Genomic DNA, 18807 nt, shown 5'->3' on the forward strand with positions numbered 1-18807 from the left:
TCGAAAAAAAAAAAAAAAAAAAAAAAATGTATATATATTATTTAGAGGATATTGTTTTAGAAATTGGTAAAATGGGAGAATATTAGGAGCCACACATTTGCAGGCACTAAGCTCCAAACCAAAACCCCCCAAATTGTTCATCGCTTTCTAGAACTCTCTACGTCTTCCCCTTAAACCTCTCGTAAGGGTTTAATTTCATTCTGGAATTCGCCTCTTCTACCAACTCTTATCTTTTCACAGCGCTTCATGGCTCCAGTTTTCAGCAGAAGCTTATCCACTGTTGCTCTTTCTTCACTTGCTTCTTCTTTTTCTTACCCTCTACCTACCAGTGGTACGCGCTTGAGCTTGAGAAGCGCTTTTCTGCCCCGAAATGGGCTCAGAAACGGGTTTTCTTCTGGTGGGTTGAAGTGGAAGATTGAGAAGAAGGTTAATCGGATTGCGGTCAGGTGCGAGGCGGCCGTCGCCGAGAAAGAAGCGGCTGAGACTCCCGGTGAGAAGTTTGAGTACCAAGCTGAGGTGGGTGTTTGAATTCTTCGTATATGTTGGTGATATTGATTGATTTTGAACTGATGGTGAGCGGTGAGAAGGGCAATGATCGACCTATTAAGCAATTAAGTTTTCATTTTTGTTGAAAGATAGAGAGCAGTTGGGAAATGAGGTTTCTGTAATTTTGTTAAAAGATTAGGAGTTCTCGTTGATTTTGTTTTCTTTAAAGCCAAATTTATGGAAAACGAAGTATTGTTCTCTTGGTATTTTTGAAACGTTAATTTCCGAGCATGTATCGGGTTTATGTGGAGGCTTTATGAAGTATTTGGTATAATGACTGCAGGTTAGTCGCCTCCTGGATTTGATTGTTCACAGTCTATACAGCCACAAGGAGGTGTTTCTTCGAGAGCTAGTGAGGTAATAATGTTCATTCAAGGAAGCAAGAAAATGGCTATGCATTGTGGTCAATTTCCAGTGAATGTGGTTCAATATGTTTTTGTAATCTTTATGTTAATTTTATTTTTTAATCGTTCTCTAGTAACGCGAGTGATGCTTTAGACAAGCTAAGATTTTTGAGCGTGACTGAACCCTCTCTGCTTGGAGAAGCTGGTGACCTTGAAATTCGTATCAAACCTGATGCCGACAGTGGTACTATCACCATAACGTATGACAATTTTCATGGATCTTGTACTGTTTTACTTATCATTACTGAGCATTACTGAGTGAACTTAGTTATTTAACAATTTCAATTTTTTTTTTTTTTTTTTTTTTTGTTTTTAGAGATACTGGTATTGGAATGACTAAAGAAGAGCTCATTGACTGTCTCGGAACTATCGCTCAGAGTGGCACTTCAAGATTCTTGAAGGCCCTGAAGGTTCCCCCTTCCTCTATTTCCACTTGTTTCAGTATCATATTTTGCACACCTCCAGTTTCTTCGGGCTTTTTATGGTCATTGGAAGTGAAATTTAATGTCTGAACATGACAATTCTATCAGGAAAACAAGGATGCTGGAGCAGACAATAGCTTGATTGGTCAATTTGGTGTTGGATTCTATTCGGCCTTTCTTGTTGCTGAAAAGGTCGAGTAATGTTTTCCCTTGACAAAATAACTGTTCTCTTTGATGCAAACTTCTTTTCTGCTAAGTTACTCATTATGTCTATCTTCTATGTTAATGTGATCATATGCAATCAGGTTGTTGTATCCACCAAGAGCCCAAAATCAGATAAACAATATGTTTGGGAAGCAGTAGCCGATAGTAGTTCATATGTTATTAGGGAAGAAACAGATCCTGAAAAGCTTCTACCGCGGGGAACACAGATCACACTCTACTTAAGGGTATGCAGTATATCTTCTATAACACAATATTTCGGAACTATTCCATGCCTGTTAGGAACTGTTAAGAAACTATAAATGTTTAGGAGTGATTGGTAGAACAACTCAATTTAGATGAATACAATTATTGCCGCATTTACCTTTACGTGTTATGGTAATATTTGTTGTTTTATTTGTGGATAGTTTATTAGGGGTTCATGATTTGCATTGTTTATGTGGCAAGTTGCAAGTGATGCCATTAAATTACAATCTCTGAGGTTATTCAATCATTTTATAATCTTTTGTTCCATTTTGCAGGAAGATGACAAGTATGAATTTTCTGATCCGACCAGAATTCAAGGTCTGGTAAAAAATTATTCACAGTTCGTTTCCTTCCCCATCTTCACATGGCAAGAGAAGTCAAAAACTGTGGAGGTATGAATGCTATGCATTTACTTGTAATGAGACTTTTATGCTACCCATGCAAAAAGCTCTAATAGTTTATTCTTCTTAATGAGTTTGAGTATATCTTACTCTTACTATATGTAAGGAAAATTGGTTAAGCGTTTCTTTTCTAAATTTAACAATTCAGATTTGTAGTTAGGACTTCTGTCCAAAATGATTGTATAATCCCTCAATTTCTGATATTTGATTTTGAGTCATTATTTGAGTTTTTTTCTAGTTTATTACTTTCTTGATGTGATTATCAATTAGGAGGAATCATCATGTGCATTATTTAATTACGTGTTTATTACTTTCAATACTGAATCGAGTTTTGGGGCAGGTGGAAGAAGAAGAAGAACTCAAAGAAGGAGAAGAACCACAACCAGATGTAACCCACTTGTAAATCATAGTTCAGAAATTTGTACTATTCTCCATGATCAAGGTATTTGAAGGTTTTCTTGTTTTTCAGGGCAAGAAGAAAAAGAAGACAGTAACCGAGAAGTATTGGGACTGGGAATTGGCTAATGAAACAAAGCCAATCTGGGTGAGTTGAAGGGATATTTGCGTTATATGTCCATACTGAACTTGTAAAGAAATGATTTTGTTTCTATAGTCTTTCAAGTGTTCTTCTGCAATCGTGCATTTTTATAATCCTTCATTCTTGTAATTTTCATGTGTAGATGCGGAATGCAAAAGAGGTTGAGAAGGATGAGTACAATGAATTCTATAAGAAGACATTTAATGAATTTTTAGAGCCACTCGCATATTCTCACTTCACCACGGAGGTAATGCATCCTTTAGTTTAATTAATACGAATTTATCTTTTATTAGAGCCTAGGAGTACTAATTTCATTTTTAACCCTACAGGGCGAAGTGGAGTTCAGGAGTGTTCTTTATATTCCTGGAATGGCACCTATGAATAATGAGGATGTTGTAAATCCTAAAACAAAGAATATTCGTCTGTATGTTAAGCGTGTCTTCATCTCTGATGATTTTGATGGTGAGCTGGTGAGTATATTTACGATATATAAGATGTGTTTCATATATTATTGTGAATTGTCTTCTAAGTCTTCATATCTTATACTTAAACTAATCCATGTAGAATCCCATACCTTATAAACTAGTTTGCTGAACAATCACAAGTCTGACTCTGTTCTAAAACCTACTTGGAAAGCACTTGTTATTTTCTAACCACATTTGATTTAATAAAAAATTAATGTGAATTTCTAGTGTAATTTGAGTTTCTTTAAATGGTTGAACTAAAGCTTACATATGCTTTGCAGTTTCCACGATATTTGAGCTTTGTGAAAGGTGTGGTAGATTCCGATGACCTCCCCCTAAATGTTTCTCGAGAAATTCTTCAAGAAAGCCGAATCGTAAGTTGTTTTAAACATATACATTAGTTTCTTAGGAAGGGCTATATTCTCTTGGCTTTCAGCAGTCGTCAATGTGAGCTGTGGGTATCAATCACTTGTAGGCCTCTTTATAATTATGGTCTTGGTCTGATTTATTGCATTAGAGTTCCTTTCTGTAGTTTTTATGGGACGCTTTTATTGAACTTGTTTTTTGGTGCCCTTGTATATTTTGTCATCTTTCCCAATCAAAACTCAATTTCTTATCAAGAAAAAATGCATCAAGCATGCACAATTATCTATTCTCTTACATTTTCTATGGTTTTTCTATTCATCATTCCTATAAGCCTGAAACCCTAAAATTAAAATGTTTCAATGTTACTGGTTTCGTAGGCATAAACATAACATATCTTCTTTCCACCACTTTTCACTTACGATTTCCTTAAGTAGGGGCACAAGTACCTAGTTTACGAATGTGTAGTTTGAAATTTGTTCTGGTCTTAGTAGTTGGCATTACTGATTGAACTCTGGGCCAGACCGAAATGGTAACCACAATTTAAAAGAAACTTTTTCCTTTTTCTTTCTTTTTCCAGCACATTCCCAATCAACTTTGAGATTTTGTTTGCTCTCGATAGAAGATTATCTTTTACTGGCAATTTGTTGTTGCAATCATCAACATGCTTGATGAATCTACTTTTGTCAAATATTTTCCAGGTGAGAATTATGAGGAAGAGACTTGTCAGAAAAACATTTGACATGATTCAAGACATCTCTGAAAGTGAAAATAAAGAGGTTTGTAGCTATGAAGTCAAATATGACATAATCTATTTGCATTTTTTTAGTGCTGTGTAAACTGGAAAAAGGGAATCTGTGTTTCAGGATTACAAGAAATTCTGGGAGAATTTTGGCCGGTTCTTAAAATTAGGATGCATTGAGGACACTGGAAATCACAAGCGCATAACACCATTATTGCGGTTTTACACCTCCAAAAGTGAAGAGGAGCTGAAGAGCTTAGATGATTATGTCGAGAACATGGGCGAGAATCAGAAGGCAATTTACTATTTGGCGACTGACAGCCTAAAGAGTGCCAAGAGTGCTCCATTCTTGGAGAAATTGCTTCAAAAAGATATTGAGGTAAAAAAAATTCTTCTATTCCAAGAAACTCTCACAGAGGGTTGATATTAGTTATTTTAGTCAACTGCCGATCATACAATTATGCTAAATATTTTCTATGTTGATAAACTTTCTGAGAGAAATAACTAATTCCAATTTTAGAGTTATAAAGAAGCTTCTAGAGCTCTTATGTGGATGAATTGGATTGAGAAGCCAAAGATTTTTAGAAGAGTGAAAAGAACGTTTTTGTTTTAATTTTTTTTTTTTTTTTTTTTTTGGTGTTGGTGGTAGTGGGATGCTGCTTCCTTAAGTTTGGGTACTTATTACATGGTTCTTAACCCTTTTTCTTCTCTACCAACCTTTTTTACTTTCTACCATTATAACTCTTTAATGAATGCTGGGAAGCTGTTCTTGCATAACTGCTGGGCTGAGTTGGGATGTTCTCTTGTTCCACTTCCCATCTTTGGTCTGCTCTTTAATGAATGCTGTTTGTGTCTTTTAACAGCCTTACTGTACATCTAATGTTGGGTTGTTTCGTTCGATTAGGTTCTTTACTTGATCGAACCCATCGATGAAGTTGCAATCCAGAACTTGCAGACATACAAAGAGAAGAAATTTGTTGATATTAGCAAGGAAGATTTAGAGCTGGGTTTGTTCTTTTCTCCTCATTTTTGGTTTAGAAATTAGCCGACTTGCAGAGAATGTTATTTTGTTCTTGTGAAAGACAGTATGTTATTTTTGAATTATACCAGTAATTGCTTTCTTGTATTAGGCGACGAGGATGAAGTCCAAGAAAGAGAAACTAAGCAAGATTACAACCTCCTCTGTGACTGGATTAAGCAACAACTAGGTGACAAGGTAGCAAAAGTCCAAGTCTCTAAGCGCTTAAGCTCTTCTCCGTGTGTCCTAGTTTCCGGCAAGTTTGGATGGTCTGCAAATATGGAAAGGTATGCTTTCGACATTAAATGCTCAATGTCTCAACATAACCAATCTCGATGTGGACTGATATAAATGAGTACTTCTCTAATAGGTTATTATCTACACTGCGAGATTAAAAGTAACTCACTTATGTAAACAAGTACTCTTTTTTGTCTCAGTTTGGCCTCTTTCCTATTACAGATGAATATCATAATGATTTATGTAATAGTTCTTATAGATTTAGATTTTAACCATTTGATTATAACTAAACAAGTTTGGATATTCCTGTCGAAATTGAGCTTTAAGCATTCTCTGATACGATTCAGATGCCGAAATTTTTTTTACTCGGAAATATATTTTTGGGGGTTTCAGTATAACAATATCTTATCGGCGATTTCCCCGTTATTCCAGGTTAATGAAGGCACAGGCTCTCGGAGATACTTCGAGTTTGGAGTTTATGAGGGGAAGGAGAATTTTGGAGATTAATCCAGATCATCCGATCGTCAAGGATCTAAATGTAAGACTTCTAACAATCCCTATGTTTTGATTGGGAATAGGTACTTGTTAGTCTATCTGTAGGACATCAGGATGAAGCCAAATTTTTTGTCAAAGATTGATGCACGAACCACGTTCTCAACGTCCGAAAATTGCTTGCTTGCTTGCTGATGGGATGAGATCCTCCTACTCATATAGTTGATGGATTAGATGATTTGACTAAGGAGATTTTAGTTATACCATTAAGAAAATGGAATAAGAATAGTTCATGACAGTTTAGAAGTATGTTAACACATTGTTCTGTTTTACAGGCCGCTTGCAAAAATTCACCGGATAGCAGTGATGCTACTAGAGCCGTTGATCTTTTATACGAGACAGCATTGATATCCAGTGGATTCTCTGTAAGAGAAAGTTCAATCAATGTTTGATTATTTTCCAGGAGTTCATGATTTTGATTGATGTCTTACATTGTTCTCTCACTGCTCGTCTTCATACAGCCTGATAGTCCAGCTGAATTAGGAAACAAGATATATGAGATGATGGCAATGGCACTTGGAGGCAGATGGGGTAGATTAGAAGACAACGTCGAAGATGATGCTTCTTCTGCTGCTTCTGCTGAATCCGAAAGTGCCGAGGCACCGGAAGTGCAAGTGATCGAACCCTCGGAAGTGAGGGCAGAGGATGATCCATGGCAGGATTAGGATGAAATTAACCTTGGCTAGATGTTAGAAGCCAGCCTTTTGACACTGCTGTGAACGAAACAAGATACTGGTGGTGTTTGGCAGATCATTCAACAAGTTTTGATTCATAAATGCATCGATTTCGATGATTAAATCTCGATCCAGTGGGTATAAAAATGCAAAAAGGTACACAATTCTTGAGAATAATGCAAATGAAATCTCTCACAGTTTCAAATGTCTTAGCCTTAACACGTCTAATGCTATCAAATGATGCGTTGATGAAAGAAGAAACTAACATACATATGTAAACAGATTGGAGTTCACACACACGAACTGCAAGATCTTAAATTTTAATGGGGAAAATACAAAAACTTAAACACTTTCTCAATCTTGGTGGAGACAGCAGCCTCTTTTCTGAACCATTACAACGTTCTCTGTTTTTGTGCAGCAAATCTCTGCCTTGCCTTGTATGATTCTCAACTTCTTGCATTGAAATACATGCAAATGTGTTAAACTGTTTGGATTCCCATCCCTACCGATCTCGCTTCAGTCCCCGTTCTAACTTCTCTTCCACGTTTACGAGCTTATCGGTGAAACCCGCCATCAGACTTGGCAGAAATGAAATTTGCATTATTCTCTATGGATGCACATGCTAGTTTTACCCTATACAACTTTGAATCATGTAAAGACTAAGAGCTCGAATTCGAACTTAGGGTTCTGCTCTGGTGTTGTTGCATGGTGGAGTAGAGCCTGAGAGAGTAAAATGAAGCTAACTTACTTTTAAGAACTTAGATTTTAGCCTACGGAGAAACTTGAACGAATAGTACCATCGACATCTTGGCCACTGGGAGGGGCAGCAACGTCGAAGTTCCTTGGAACGACATTGTGGAGCTCGTTCTCCCATACATTCAGTAGCTGCAAAAGCCATATTCATGTCATATTACAATATGATCATAAAAGCATTGGAGTCTTGGAACAAAAGCATCTTGACGGGACGAGCTTTCGTGTCAACATCCATTTCTTTGAAACATAACCAAACACAAAATACAGTGTGAGTAAGCATGTTCGAGAGAGTTAATCCCGAGCGCCGGTGAAATATTATGCATCACATCGAACAGATAATTGCCCAAACATGCATGATAATTTAGTTCAGGATACATGAGAAAAAAAACCTGAACAGGCTCCTTGAATCCACCAACAAGTGATGTCAACTGGGAATTAATCGTTCTTCGTAGCAGGTCGGGTGAGCTTCCCATGTTCGGGATACAAGGCGGAATAACTCCATGGTGAGTCGGATGTTGCGGGAGGTAAGGCATAGGCAGATCAGGAGGGAAACCAAATAAGGATGGACCAGCCTTTGATTGCATGATCTGTTCAGAGACATGGCGTAAAGATTATCACATGGAATCAAAGAAGCATGAACTGTTTCATTGGATATCACAGTAGCCTGCTTACTTCTTTTGTTAGGAGCTCTTCGATGTTAAAATCCAGCTTGGGATTAACTGTTGCAAGTTTCATTGACAAAAACTGCAGAGTATCATGGGAATTAGATTCAACTAAATAAGATCGTTAAAGATATCGACCGAATTTGAAACTTTATGCTTAAGAACAAATGCTCTTATGCCGAGCTGGGCGGTTAATAAAGAACCAATCGGGAATACGGTCGAATAATCCACAGAACGGGAAGTATGGTTTCTTTTCGTTACCTCGACTTGTCGTTGCAGCGATTGAACATAGTTAATGATCTCATCGAGCATTACAGCTTTGCCAGTGACCTGAGAACCGAGCAGCTTTTCAGGATATAGTGATGACAAGTACACAAAACAAACAGTTCACAAATTCGACTCACGAACCTTACTGCACCCGGGCACGAGGTCTTGAAGGAGCCTCATTCTTTCACTTATCTTTTCTCTTCTTACCTATAAAGGCAGTAAATTAGTCCTTTTCCCTATATGAAACTTGTTTTTAGTTAACTAGAAAAAGAAAATGGAAGAAAATGTTAACCCTTTCGGCAAGACTATGGCTGTTCGTCGCCTGGCCTCTTCGAGCTCTAACGTGAATATATTCTTCTTTGGGCGCATCCGACGGTTGAGAATCTTGTTTTCCTTGCTTCCCAGCAGCCTTGTTAGTAGTAAAACTTGGATTTTGGTCTTTGTCTCCGTTCTGCCAAGTTAATGCCCCGTTCTTCGCAGTTTCGTTAATTTGTTTCGAAGCTTCTTTAACTTGAGCAAGTTCCATATTCTAACAAAATCAAATATTCAATTCTAAGAAGTTAATGATAACATCCACCTCACCTCAATATCACACACACAAGAGAGAAAAGGCATTATAATAGTTTACCCGATCGCCCCTTTTCCGTTTCTTGAAGCACAATCCTTCCCGAGATGGTTCAGCAATGGTACCTCCCAACGTGCATTGCTCGTCTTGACCGCCACTAAACCCAGTTTCATCAGATTCATTACCAGACTCACCAACACAACCTTGTTTAGCCCTGTCTCGAGACATCTCGCTTTCTTTCTCGGTCTTTGGTGGACTCTTTTCTTTACCCTCCAACACAACCTTGTTTAGTTCCTGACTTCCAAAGGCACCCCTAGAATGAATGCCATTAGAGCCTGAAATACCAAATGAACCAGCAGGTGGAGCCCCGAAAACGCCACCATTGAAGCAAGAAAACCGTGCTGCACGCTCTATGAACGCCGAATCAGCTGGTAGCTGAGACAAATTAGCTGGAAACATTCCAGGAACATTCCCTGAGAAAACTCCTTTCATCCATGAACTTTGTTGGTTCCAATCCATACCCAGAATTCTATCACTACTAGATCTCAAAGAACTCAGACCTTCCCCATCAACAACAGTCACATTAGAATCATCTATACTGTTTTGTTCATTAAAACTGCTGCAGAACCTCGAGCTTTGCGAGTTCGTATGATCATTCAACACGGTTGGAGTAAACAAGTTCGACATTGAAGTTGAAGGACAAGAAGAAACACCTAGATCTCCATTGCTAACGACCGAGGGATTCCCGGTCGAAACAAATCCGATCGACTCATTAGCAAATTGCCAACTAGAGGAGATACTCATAGGATCACTAGTCCTACACTCATCTTCAAATTCATCCTTCCCATTCATACTATCAGCAAAACAACAACAAAAAAAACCACACAATCTCTCAACTTCTTTCCATCAATAAACAAGAATCTGCAGAGGAAAATCAAAGCAGATTCATAATCATCCAATTCCCAGAGCCCAAAATGGCGAGTAAGAACAGAAAACAGAACAAACAACACAATGGCCACACATTTTTCAGAATCATCCACAATTACAGAACGATTTCAAAGCAAAACACATCAAAATCATCAACAGTTTCCAAAGAATCCATCCGAAAGGGAAGAACCCACTTAATCAAATGAGCAAAAATCATGCAAACAAGCACAAACCCATCAACGGGTAACACAAAATCATCACCAAAAAGAGGAAAAACAAAAACCCTAATCAGAGAAAGAAGAAAACAAGGTCGAAATCAGGCTTAAAATGGCAGAAAAGATATACCCATTTCAGATTCTATTCAACTTTCCCCAAATTTTTAGTAGAAATAAGAGCTTGAAGTTAAGAATCCCACCTCCATTCTCCCTCTGCTGGCACTCACCTCTGCGAAAACACTGTCACAAACAGAGCGAACTCAGAGAAAATGCAGAGAGAACCCTCGTAATTTAGAGAGAGAAAGTGAGAAAAAAAGTGAAAAGCAGAGAAGAGGGTAAATGGGAATTTGAAGAAATAGCGAAAAGGAAACGGAACAGTAAAGGGACGCTGAATTTATACCCACGCTTACATGAAAAAGAGCGCCCTCGATGATTAACCATCGCCACTTCTACTGCAACAAAAAATAATTAAAGGGCCAAAAAGCAAACCCTTCTCTCTCTAATAAACCTTTTCTTGATTCACAATTCTTTATCATCAACTTGAACACTTCCCTCTGCCATTCTCAATATTTTAAGCTTATAATCATTCCTGTGTTTGAGCTAGCAACTGAAATTGCCAACTCTCATTTGGGTTTCTTCCCATTTTTTTAATCGAGTTCTTGAAACGAGAGAGCTGTATAAGATCTTTAATGGATGGGTTTGTTTGGTCAAGAACCCAATACAAAATCTTAAATCCTTTGAACACTTGTATTTGTTTAATCTTCAGTTTCGATGAACATGAACAGGATATGCATCTGGGTGTTATGTTTGAGTTCATTTCCTTTCAACGAACATGATTTCTTGCCTTTTTTTGAAATTTTTGGATCAAATCAAATGCACCAACCAATATCTATCCAATTTCATTAATGGATTTTACTGTGCTGAATTGAGTGAAGAGACAATTCAAGAGCTATAATTTTGTTGATGCCATTATTTTTGTGAAAATAAATGTCAAAGGTTGTTCTAAGTGTAAAGCTGTGTGCCACAAGAATAAGTTGCTGTCTTTTTGGTTATTTCATTGTTTGCTCAATTATTAGTAGACCCATTCTAAATCTTTGAAATTTAAGATCTCCCTCTTTATTTTTATTTTATTAATTTTTGTTAAGAATAACGTTACGATACCATGTTAAGAATGATGCTCTGATACCTTGTTAAAACATAAGTAGGATGGAACGTCCAACAAACATAGGTGTGATCAAAAGTTTCCGTGCAGATCTAAAGTCCAATTTTCATTGATGTTGCTAACTTTTAAATAAAATACAAACTACAAACTATATCCTAAAAATAAGAAAATATTGGTGAAAATAAAGATGAGATATATCCAATATAAAATAAATTTAATATTTTGATTTCTTTTACCCACAAAAGCTTTAGTTTGAAGATAAATATTAATATATTTCTTTTATTTCATTTTCAAAATAGATTTGTTTTAATTTATTTATTCCAAAGTGTATCTTTATTGTTAATTTTTTTTAAAATAATATTTGTTTGAGGTGAAATTGGATTTAAATTACATCAGGAACTAAATTAATGGAAAAAGATCAATATACGACGGGTTGTTTGTGACTACATGCTCGTTCTAAATACTTTTTACTTACTTCATGTGTAATTAGGTCTTTATTATTCTTATCGTGTCAATACAAAGTTAATAATCGTTCACCAAAATCATATTTACACCCACCAGGTGTAAAATGCCTCAAAATGTATTGTAGGGATATATGACTAATTGTCAATTTTTCATACTCGGGTCATATGATATCAAAGATGTGGTTATTTCTTATTCGCTTTTAGTTTATAAGATTGGTTTCTTTCAAATAGTCTTCAATGCATTTCCTCACTCAATGTTTTTCTAAAATATTTCTTTCAAACGTGATCCAAGGCTCAATCATACGTTAACATTGTCTATAAAGTTTTGACTTTGACACGGTTAATATGTTCGTTGGATTAGAACAAATGTCGCACAATCGTTATGCACAAAAGTGCGATTATCCTGCTGCTCGATAATTATATGCAGTAAGTCGTTGTTGTTGCCTTTTGCTTATATTCCTATATAACATCAATTTCATTTTCTCAACACTTTCAAAACTCTCTCCTGAAATCTCTTTGCCCCCGTTCTCTATAATTTTCTTCTTGAACCAAGGCTAAAGGTTCGAACATACGTCGTTTGGCCGTAGACGACGCAAGAATAAATGGACTTAACTTACTTCTCAGAGAAGTGAGTGCCGCACAATCGAAAGTCCGTTGTCATCAGAGTGCAATTACGACAATATTTGAAGTTTCCAAAAAAATGTTTGAACTTCTATTTGGTTGGGGAGATAAATCTTTACCAATGTTTGGGGGAGGAGATTTAAAATTTTGCTTCGTCAGCTTTTTTCATATTTTAAAACCTTTAAAACCCATCAGTTATTTATTTATTTATTATTATTATTATTATTTTTTTCTATTTGTATTATTTCTTTGTCAAATTATTTATTTATCTCAATTTTCTCTCATTTTTTAATTATTCTTGTTTTTTGAAATATGGATTTTTATTTATTTTATATTATGTTTATTATTGATTTTCTTTTTAAATGTTAGCCTAAATCATTTATTTGAGAATAATTATAAAATTGACGACTAAATAAACAAACAAAAAAAACTAAAAACATATTATTTACAATAAAAATTAAATCAAAATTTAATTGATAAAATTATTCAATTAACCCGATATTATATTCTCAAACCTCATAAATAAAACTTTCGATAAATTAGACTGTGTTTTTAATTTAAATTTTCTAATTAAATAGAATTTAGCAAATCACAACTACCAAGGAGACATTTTATTTTTTTTATGGACTCTAATGTTTTCTTATTTTTTTTAAAAGTTTTAGAATTGACCTGTTTTTTATTTATTATTATTAATAAACAAAGTCCTTCCAGTCGGTATAATAAAATGCATAAACTGTCAATAAATAATATACAGATCTAAGGGCTTCCTATATTTTCTGAGTTGACCCATCTTCATTTATATAATATAAACAACACATAAAAAGCATATAATATTTATTCATAACCATTTAATTTATATGACAACAGTAACATTTTGTAAAAATAAAAAACAAAAAACAGAGCTGAATATAAATTATTGCGGGAAATATTCGCACTCTTTTTCAAGATTTGCAGTTTTTTTTAACACCCATCGAAGAGATATTACAAAATACACGGTAGAATACTATTACATTTTGCTTTGCTTAACACTGCTTCGGTGAAAAGCTAAGTAAATTTTTTTACAATTAAAAATTAAACAAAATATTCGGTAGAATACTACTGCATTTTGCAAAATTTACCATTAAAAATTAAACAAAATACTCTGTACAATACTACTACATTTTGCTCGTGAAAAGCTCAGTAAATTTTTTTACAATTAAAAATTAAAATGACACTTGTTGTACAAAAACTAAAATGAACGTTTTAAAAATATAAAAATTGAAAAGAACGTTTTGAAAGTGTGGAGACTAAAATAATAGTATTTAACACGACCCATCAACTTTTTTTTTGATGAAAAGAAATTATTATTTTTGCAAACATGAAAAAAAAAAAAAATTCAAGTCAAGAATCCAACCGTAGCTTTTAAAAGCTCTGAAGTGTTCATCCTTTTGCTTCCTCCATTCAAAGGAGAAGAAATTACCAAGAAAGCAAAGCAGATCATGTTATGATAAACAAAGAGACTCTTATGCCAAAAGAACTCACCTTCATAACTTCCAAGAAATTTCTGCTCTATAACTTGTACTAGAATCACCGAACCTTCTCATGAATTCTAGAACACTGCATCCTCCAATAAAAAGGAACTGCAAGAATAAATCATCACTTCAAAGAATTCACAAGAGATATTGAGAGTTTTTTTTTTCTTTTTTTTCCAATGGAATCATGTTCAGAGCAAATCTCCCTAGATATGAATGAACTATATTCCTTCATCAATGCAATGAATGGAAGAAATCCAGGAATTAGTAGTATTACCTGGGGAACCTCCACATCATCGGCTGGCCTTCCAATTTGCATCAGAATGAAGAACTCTCCACCACCCAACAGCCCTCAGACTAATCTTGGGAAGATAATTCTTGGCCTTACTTTTCAGGCAGTTTTGGCCTTGTTCATCAGTTCACCCACTTCATATCCTCCACTTTTGACACATCTCTTTGGTGCTGCGGTGTTGATAAGCTTCGTAGTTTCATTTGCTGGAGTTTTCCTTCAAAATGCATTCCCGAGAATTGCACTTTTGTTTGGAAAGCTCAGTGCTCTTATCGCTGCAATGGGTGTGTGGATCATAGCAAGTTTTCTTCTAACTCGTCAGATTTTCTCCTGGATCTCTTGGCTGCCATGTGCCTTCTCCTTGATAGCCTTTGTTCTATCATTCAAGTAAAGGCTCTGATACTTGTATTAACCTGTTGGGGTGGACCAACATAAACACAAATAATATCTTATCTACCTGAAAGCTATGTTATTCTACAACTTACAATGGCATGATAACTCTGCCTGTGTCGTGCATTAAGCATCATTTCTTCTACACAGCCGGTCCCAAGCCCGGACAAAGGGAGGAGGGTAGTGTCATCAGATCATTGGTTCTTCAGCTTGAAAGTTGTGTAGTAACATTATTATCATCTAAGAAATAAAGATGGCAGCATCAAGAAAGATGGGCTCCCCTTCGGTGCATACTACTGAAGCTTAGCCATCCTAAAATGCAACTAAAATCTTGTTCAACAAAAACAAAGATGCATATATTTGAGTGTGTAATTCAAAGTGGCAGTGTGATGCTATGTTGTTATATTGTTAGCAAATATATATGAACTATGCTGTTGTTTATATTACATGGGCTCTGTATCAACTTCAGATAACGAAGTTTTTGTCATTTTGCTTTGTTAGTCAATTCAAAACAATCAATCATGGGTTTACACTCTTGTAGAGGCTTAAATAAGCATGAATTATGAATAGGAAAAAGAAATATCATTCACCCATGTAAACATTCGCCATCATAATTGGATTCGCACACAGTTTCAGAAGTAAAAACTAAATTAATGATGTATAAAAAAACGAGCTGTACTGTAAACAAGATTGATTAACATATCTGCATCGATTCAATTGTCCTTGAACATTATTGAAATAACATTTCCCTTCTAAATCAGAAGAGATGGCAACAACACTTAGTATCAAACATCAGGAAACAGCTTTGAAGGCATTGCATTGTGTGGATCACGCACATCAAAAGGTCTCATCATCATGAATGGCTATTTTACATTCTTTACAGCAAAGACCAGATGAAATGGAGTCGAGTTAAGACAAGACCAAAAAATAAGAACATAAGATTCCAAAAATTCTGAAGACAGACTTTATTATTGTTTCTTTGGCCAGATCAGATTTTGTGTTCTGAATGGTGTAGTCACTACTGCCATTTATACACATAAAAGGTGGAAACCATTGGCAGGAATTGTTTGAATGCTGGAACAATATCCGGTTGGGAAGGAGAATGAAACATTCTTTGTAAATGTGTGGAAACCTCTCCCTCCCTAGCAGACGCGTTTTAGAACCTTGAGGAAAATTCCGAAAGGAAAAGCCCAAAGAGAACAATATTTTCTAGCAATGGGCTTGTGTCGTTACAAATGGTAATAGAGCCAGACATTAGGCGGTGTGCTAGCAAAGACCTCAAAAAGGGTGAATTTGGGAGGGCGATTGGAGAAGAGAACGAGTGTCAGCAAGGTCGCTAGCTTCGAAGAAGGTGGATTGTGAGATCACACATCGGTTGAGGAGGAGAACGAAATATTCTTTGTAAGTGTGTGGAACCATCTCCCTAGTAGACACATTTTAGAACATTCAAAAAAAGTCTGAGAGGGAAAGTCCAAAGAGGACAACATGTGCTAGCGGTGAGTTTGAGTCGTTACATCTATCTTCATGAATAGATCCATGGATATCAATTGTAGGACCCCAGATCAGTGTGTACAATATCCAACGGGTTATAGGCATGTGATTAATTTTGGAAATGACAAACTTGTTCATCTAATATCTGCAGATTACATATAATCTCTAAGTAATTGATCTAGCTAGGACCTTCGACGAAAGGATGCCTAATCCTACCAAATACGGACATCACAAACTGAAAATTCAGAAGATAAACCGTATGAACTTCTCGCCCGTATCCTTGTCCTTAGGGCACACACAGCCACTACAGGTAAGAAGAATAGACGAACCAACATGAAACATCAAGAACATCGGTTTCATTACCTGCATCCTCTGCATTACAGGACACTTCGCAATCTGCTCGCCACGTTGTAGAATTCCACGACTCCCTGTACTCAAGTGATGGGATGGATTTCAGTCATAAAAAAGAATGTCGGATTCAGTGCAGAATTTGAACAAACTAGAGGAGGATCACAGATTTTTCACGCCGTGGATCGATTTCTAGTTTGACAAAACAATCTTCCCCAAAACTCAAAAGAAGCAGGGGGCTATTTTGGAGCATCAGATCATGCAGGAAAAGGAAAGGTTAATTGTACGTGTTATATATTCAGTAAATAAGTAATCACTAATTAGCTCCACTTAATCATTTATTTTTTCAGAAAAATTAATTAAATAAATATTTTAATCAATTATATTAACCTCATATTAAATTAATATCAATCAGTTAATTAATATTTGAGTTTTCAAACTTTTTAAAAATAAATCTAAAAAGAGTATTAAGACTGCTACGAGGGTATATTCGAAACACTATTAAAATTTTAAAGACATTTTTTTTTGTTAGATGAACACGACTCTCCACAATGGTATGATATTGTCCACTTTGAACATAAACTCTCTTCGATAAACCCACGATCATTTCCTAAATTAACCGGATGTGAGACTTTCATCCAACACTTCCCCTCGAACAAAGTACGTCTCCCCTTAATCGAGGCTCGACTCCTTTTCTTTTGGAGTCATATGTTCAACATTTGAGGATTCTATTGACATGACTAAGTTTAGGGCATGACTCTGATATTATGTTCAATGAACATAGACTCTCAACAATAGTATGATATTGTCTACTTTAAACATAAGCTCTCATGGCTTTGCTTCGGACTTCCCCAAAACACCTCACACCAATGGAAATAGTATTATTTTATTACAAACTCATGGTCATTCCCTTAAATTAATTAGTCTGATGTGGAACTTTCATCCAACATTTTTAAATAAAGTACTGCAGTTTACTTCCAAAACTGGTAAAAGTATTTTTTAAGCTACAAATTTTAAGAATATTTTTATTAATTTATCTGAGTTGTCTTCAAAAAGGCTCTCGGTCTCAACCAAATCAAGGTTATCTAACATTGCTAATAGAATTTTTATTACCTTTTACATATTTTCCAAGGGACAATAACAAATTGTATAAATACTTATTATCGAGATAAACAATATTAACTTAACTTAATTTGCCACGACTTCGATCTCGATAATATTACAAAAATAGCCCTGTCCAATACAATAATATCCAGCCCAAAATCGTACTCCCTTGAGCTGTGTTGGGTCAAATTCCACCTCATTCTAAATAAATAATAAAAATACACGAGTCCGTCAAATAAATTATGACCCTTATTTATAAGATAATTAATTAAATGAATGATAACCCTTATTTATAAAATAATTAAATAAAATAATGAACTATGACCCAATAAAATAATAAGAGAGAAAGCTGTCCACTTGGCCATTTAAGTTTTTATTTAACCACTTGACCTAAAAATTGGTGACATTTTAAAATTAATTTCAAGGTTGATTTGGTAAAAATAAACTATTTTTTTTTATCTTATTTAAAATTAAATAAAAATTAAAGGTTAAATATAATACGTGGGAGTGAACGATTAAATTCTCGTATATGTCAGTCCAATTATATTTATTTAAAAAATACTCTTAAACTTTTAATAGCATTTAAAAAATATTTCATTAATACCCTTTAACTTTAAAAAAAAATAAAAAATATCTTTACTGTATTTAAGAAGTATTCATAAAATTTAAAAAATAGCATTAATAAAAAAAAAATCGTATTGTCAAGGACGAAAACTGTCTATTAACATCTTATAGATTATATACAAACGTTTTAATATTAGAAGTTCATAAATATTTTTTTTATTTTAAAAACAATTTGGATCGAGATGGTAAGATGAGATGCGACGTTGTATTGAGGGACCTTGGCAGGTCGAGCCGAATAACTTGGCCTAGTGTAGAAGCAAGTCGGATGTGTCGCAGATGACTAAACATGCACGCGCAGACGGCGTGTGTGGTTGAACAAGCTTGGATTCCGCACCAGCGATGTTCGGAAACCAAGCTTGTTCGATTGGCGAAGACAAACCTCGTCTAAGGTTTGACGAGGCCACAAAGCTGAGGCGAAAAATATATATGGGGCTTAATTTCCCTCAAGGCTAGTCGTGAGCGTGTCAAGATCACGATGCGCACGGTAAAAAATGTAGGACCGTGATAGTTATATATATATATATATATATATATATATATATATATATATATATATATATATATATATATATATATTTTTTTTAA

General features: G+C 35.3%; 2 protein-coding genes and 1 long non-coding RNA gene across 10 annotated transcripts in view; 1 reads left to right on the top strand and 2 right to left on the bottom strand.

Annotated features, from left to right (window-relative positions):
* Positions 1-106: 106 nt before the first annotated feature.
* Positions 107-7034, top strand: LOC111430465 (heat shock protein 90-5, chloroplastic-like). The gene is made up of 19 exons (XM_023066690.1): positions 107-516; positions 830-903; positions 1025-1150; positions 1267-1360; positions 1481-1564; positions 1678-1821; positions 2116-2232; positions 2582-2629; positions 2711-2785; positions 2922-3026; positions 3109-3249; positions 3525-3617; positions 4308-4385; positions 4473-4727; positions 5253-5355; positions 5479-5653; positions 6036-6141; positions 6431-6520; positions 6617-7034. Exons 1-19 carry the CDS (start codon positions 247-249, stop codon positions 6818-6820), a joined length of 2382 nt encoding a protein of 793 aa, XP_022922458.1. The 5' UTR covers positions 107-246; the 3' UTR covers positions 6821-7034.
* LOC111430469 (transcription factor bHLH49-like) lies at positions 7004-11014 on the bottom strand. Of its 5 annotated transcripts, none has more exons than XM_023066712.1 (10): positions 10629-11014; positions 10419-10458; positions 9140-9997; positions 8804-9040; positions 8653-8718; positions 8506-8574; positions 8255-8326; positions 7972-8169; positions 7627-7714; positions 7004-7549 (listed from the first exon to the last, which is right to left on the bottom strand). In XM_023066712.1, the coding sequence occupies exons 3-10, from the start codon at positions 9926-9928 to the stop codon at positions 7509-7511; spliced, it is 1560 nt and encodes a 519-aa protein (XP_022922480.1). In that variant the 5' UTR covers positions 9929-9997; positions 10419-10458; positions 10629-11014; the 3' UTR covers positions 7004-7508. The 5 variants fall into 5 exon arrangements, with proteins under 5 accessions (XP_022922480.1, XP_022922499.1, XP_022922490.1 ...); XM_023066731.1 differs by having other exon boundaries at positions 10349-10458; XM_023066722.1 differs by having other exon boundaries at positions 10619-11014.
* A 2825-nt stretch (positions 11015-13839) lies between these two features.
* LOC111462971 overlaps positions 13840-18807 on the bottom strand; it is a 7011-nt gene continuing 2043 nt past the window's right edge. Inside the window, exons 2-5 of one of the 4 annotated variants that reach the window (XR_002713800.1) lie at positions 16510-16645; positions 14751-14967; positions 14254-14678; positions 13840-14084 (exon numbers count right to left, since the gene is read on the bottom strand). This is a non-coding gene — a long non-coding RNA (uncharacterized LOC111462971). Of the gene's footprint in view, positions 14085-14253; positions 14679-14750; positions 14986-16509; positions 16775-18807 lie in introns of those variants that run through there. The other 3 variants (XR_002713799.1, XR_002713803.1, XR_002713801.1) reach the window with 3 other exon arrangements.

This window comes from Cucurbita moschata, unplaced genomic scaffold (genome assembly GCF_002738365.1).
Source record: "Cucurbita moschata cultivar Rifu unplaced genomic scaffold, Cmos_1.0 Cmo_Scf00002, whole genome shotgun sequence".
NCBI lineage: Eukaryota > Viridiplantae > Streptophyta > Magnoliopsida > Cucurbitales > Cucurbitaceae > Cucurbita > Cucurbita moschata.

Bases quoted from the DNA above. Each gene is read 5' to 3' on its own strand.
- LOC111430465 (XM_023066690.1), top strand. From the start codon at position 247: ATGGCTCCAGTTTTCAGCAGAAGCTTATCCACTGTTGCTCTTTCTTCA. The intron at 517-829 runs GTGGGTGTTTGA...TAATGACTGCAG, and splicing joins AGTTTGAGTACCAAGCTGAG to GTTAGTCGCCTCCTGGATTT. The intron at 3,027-3,108 runs GTAATGCATCCT...TTAACCCTACAG, and splicing joins ATTCTCACTTCACCACGGAG to GGCGAAGTGGAGTTCAGGAG.
- LOC111430469 (XM_023066712.1), bottom strand. From the start codon at position 9,928: ATGAATGGGAAGGATGAATTTGAAGATGAGTGTAGGACTAGTGATCCT. The intron at 8,170-8,254 runs GTAAGCAGGCTA...GTCTCTGAACAG, and splicing joins AAGAGCTCCTAACAAAAGAA to ATCATGCAATCAAAGGCTGG. The intron at 7,715-7,971 runs GTTTTTTTTCTC...TGGCTTTTGCAG, and splicing joins GATTCAAGGAGCCTGTTCAG to CTACTGAATGTATGGGAGAA.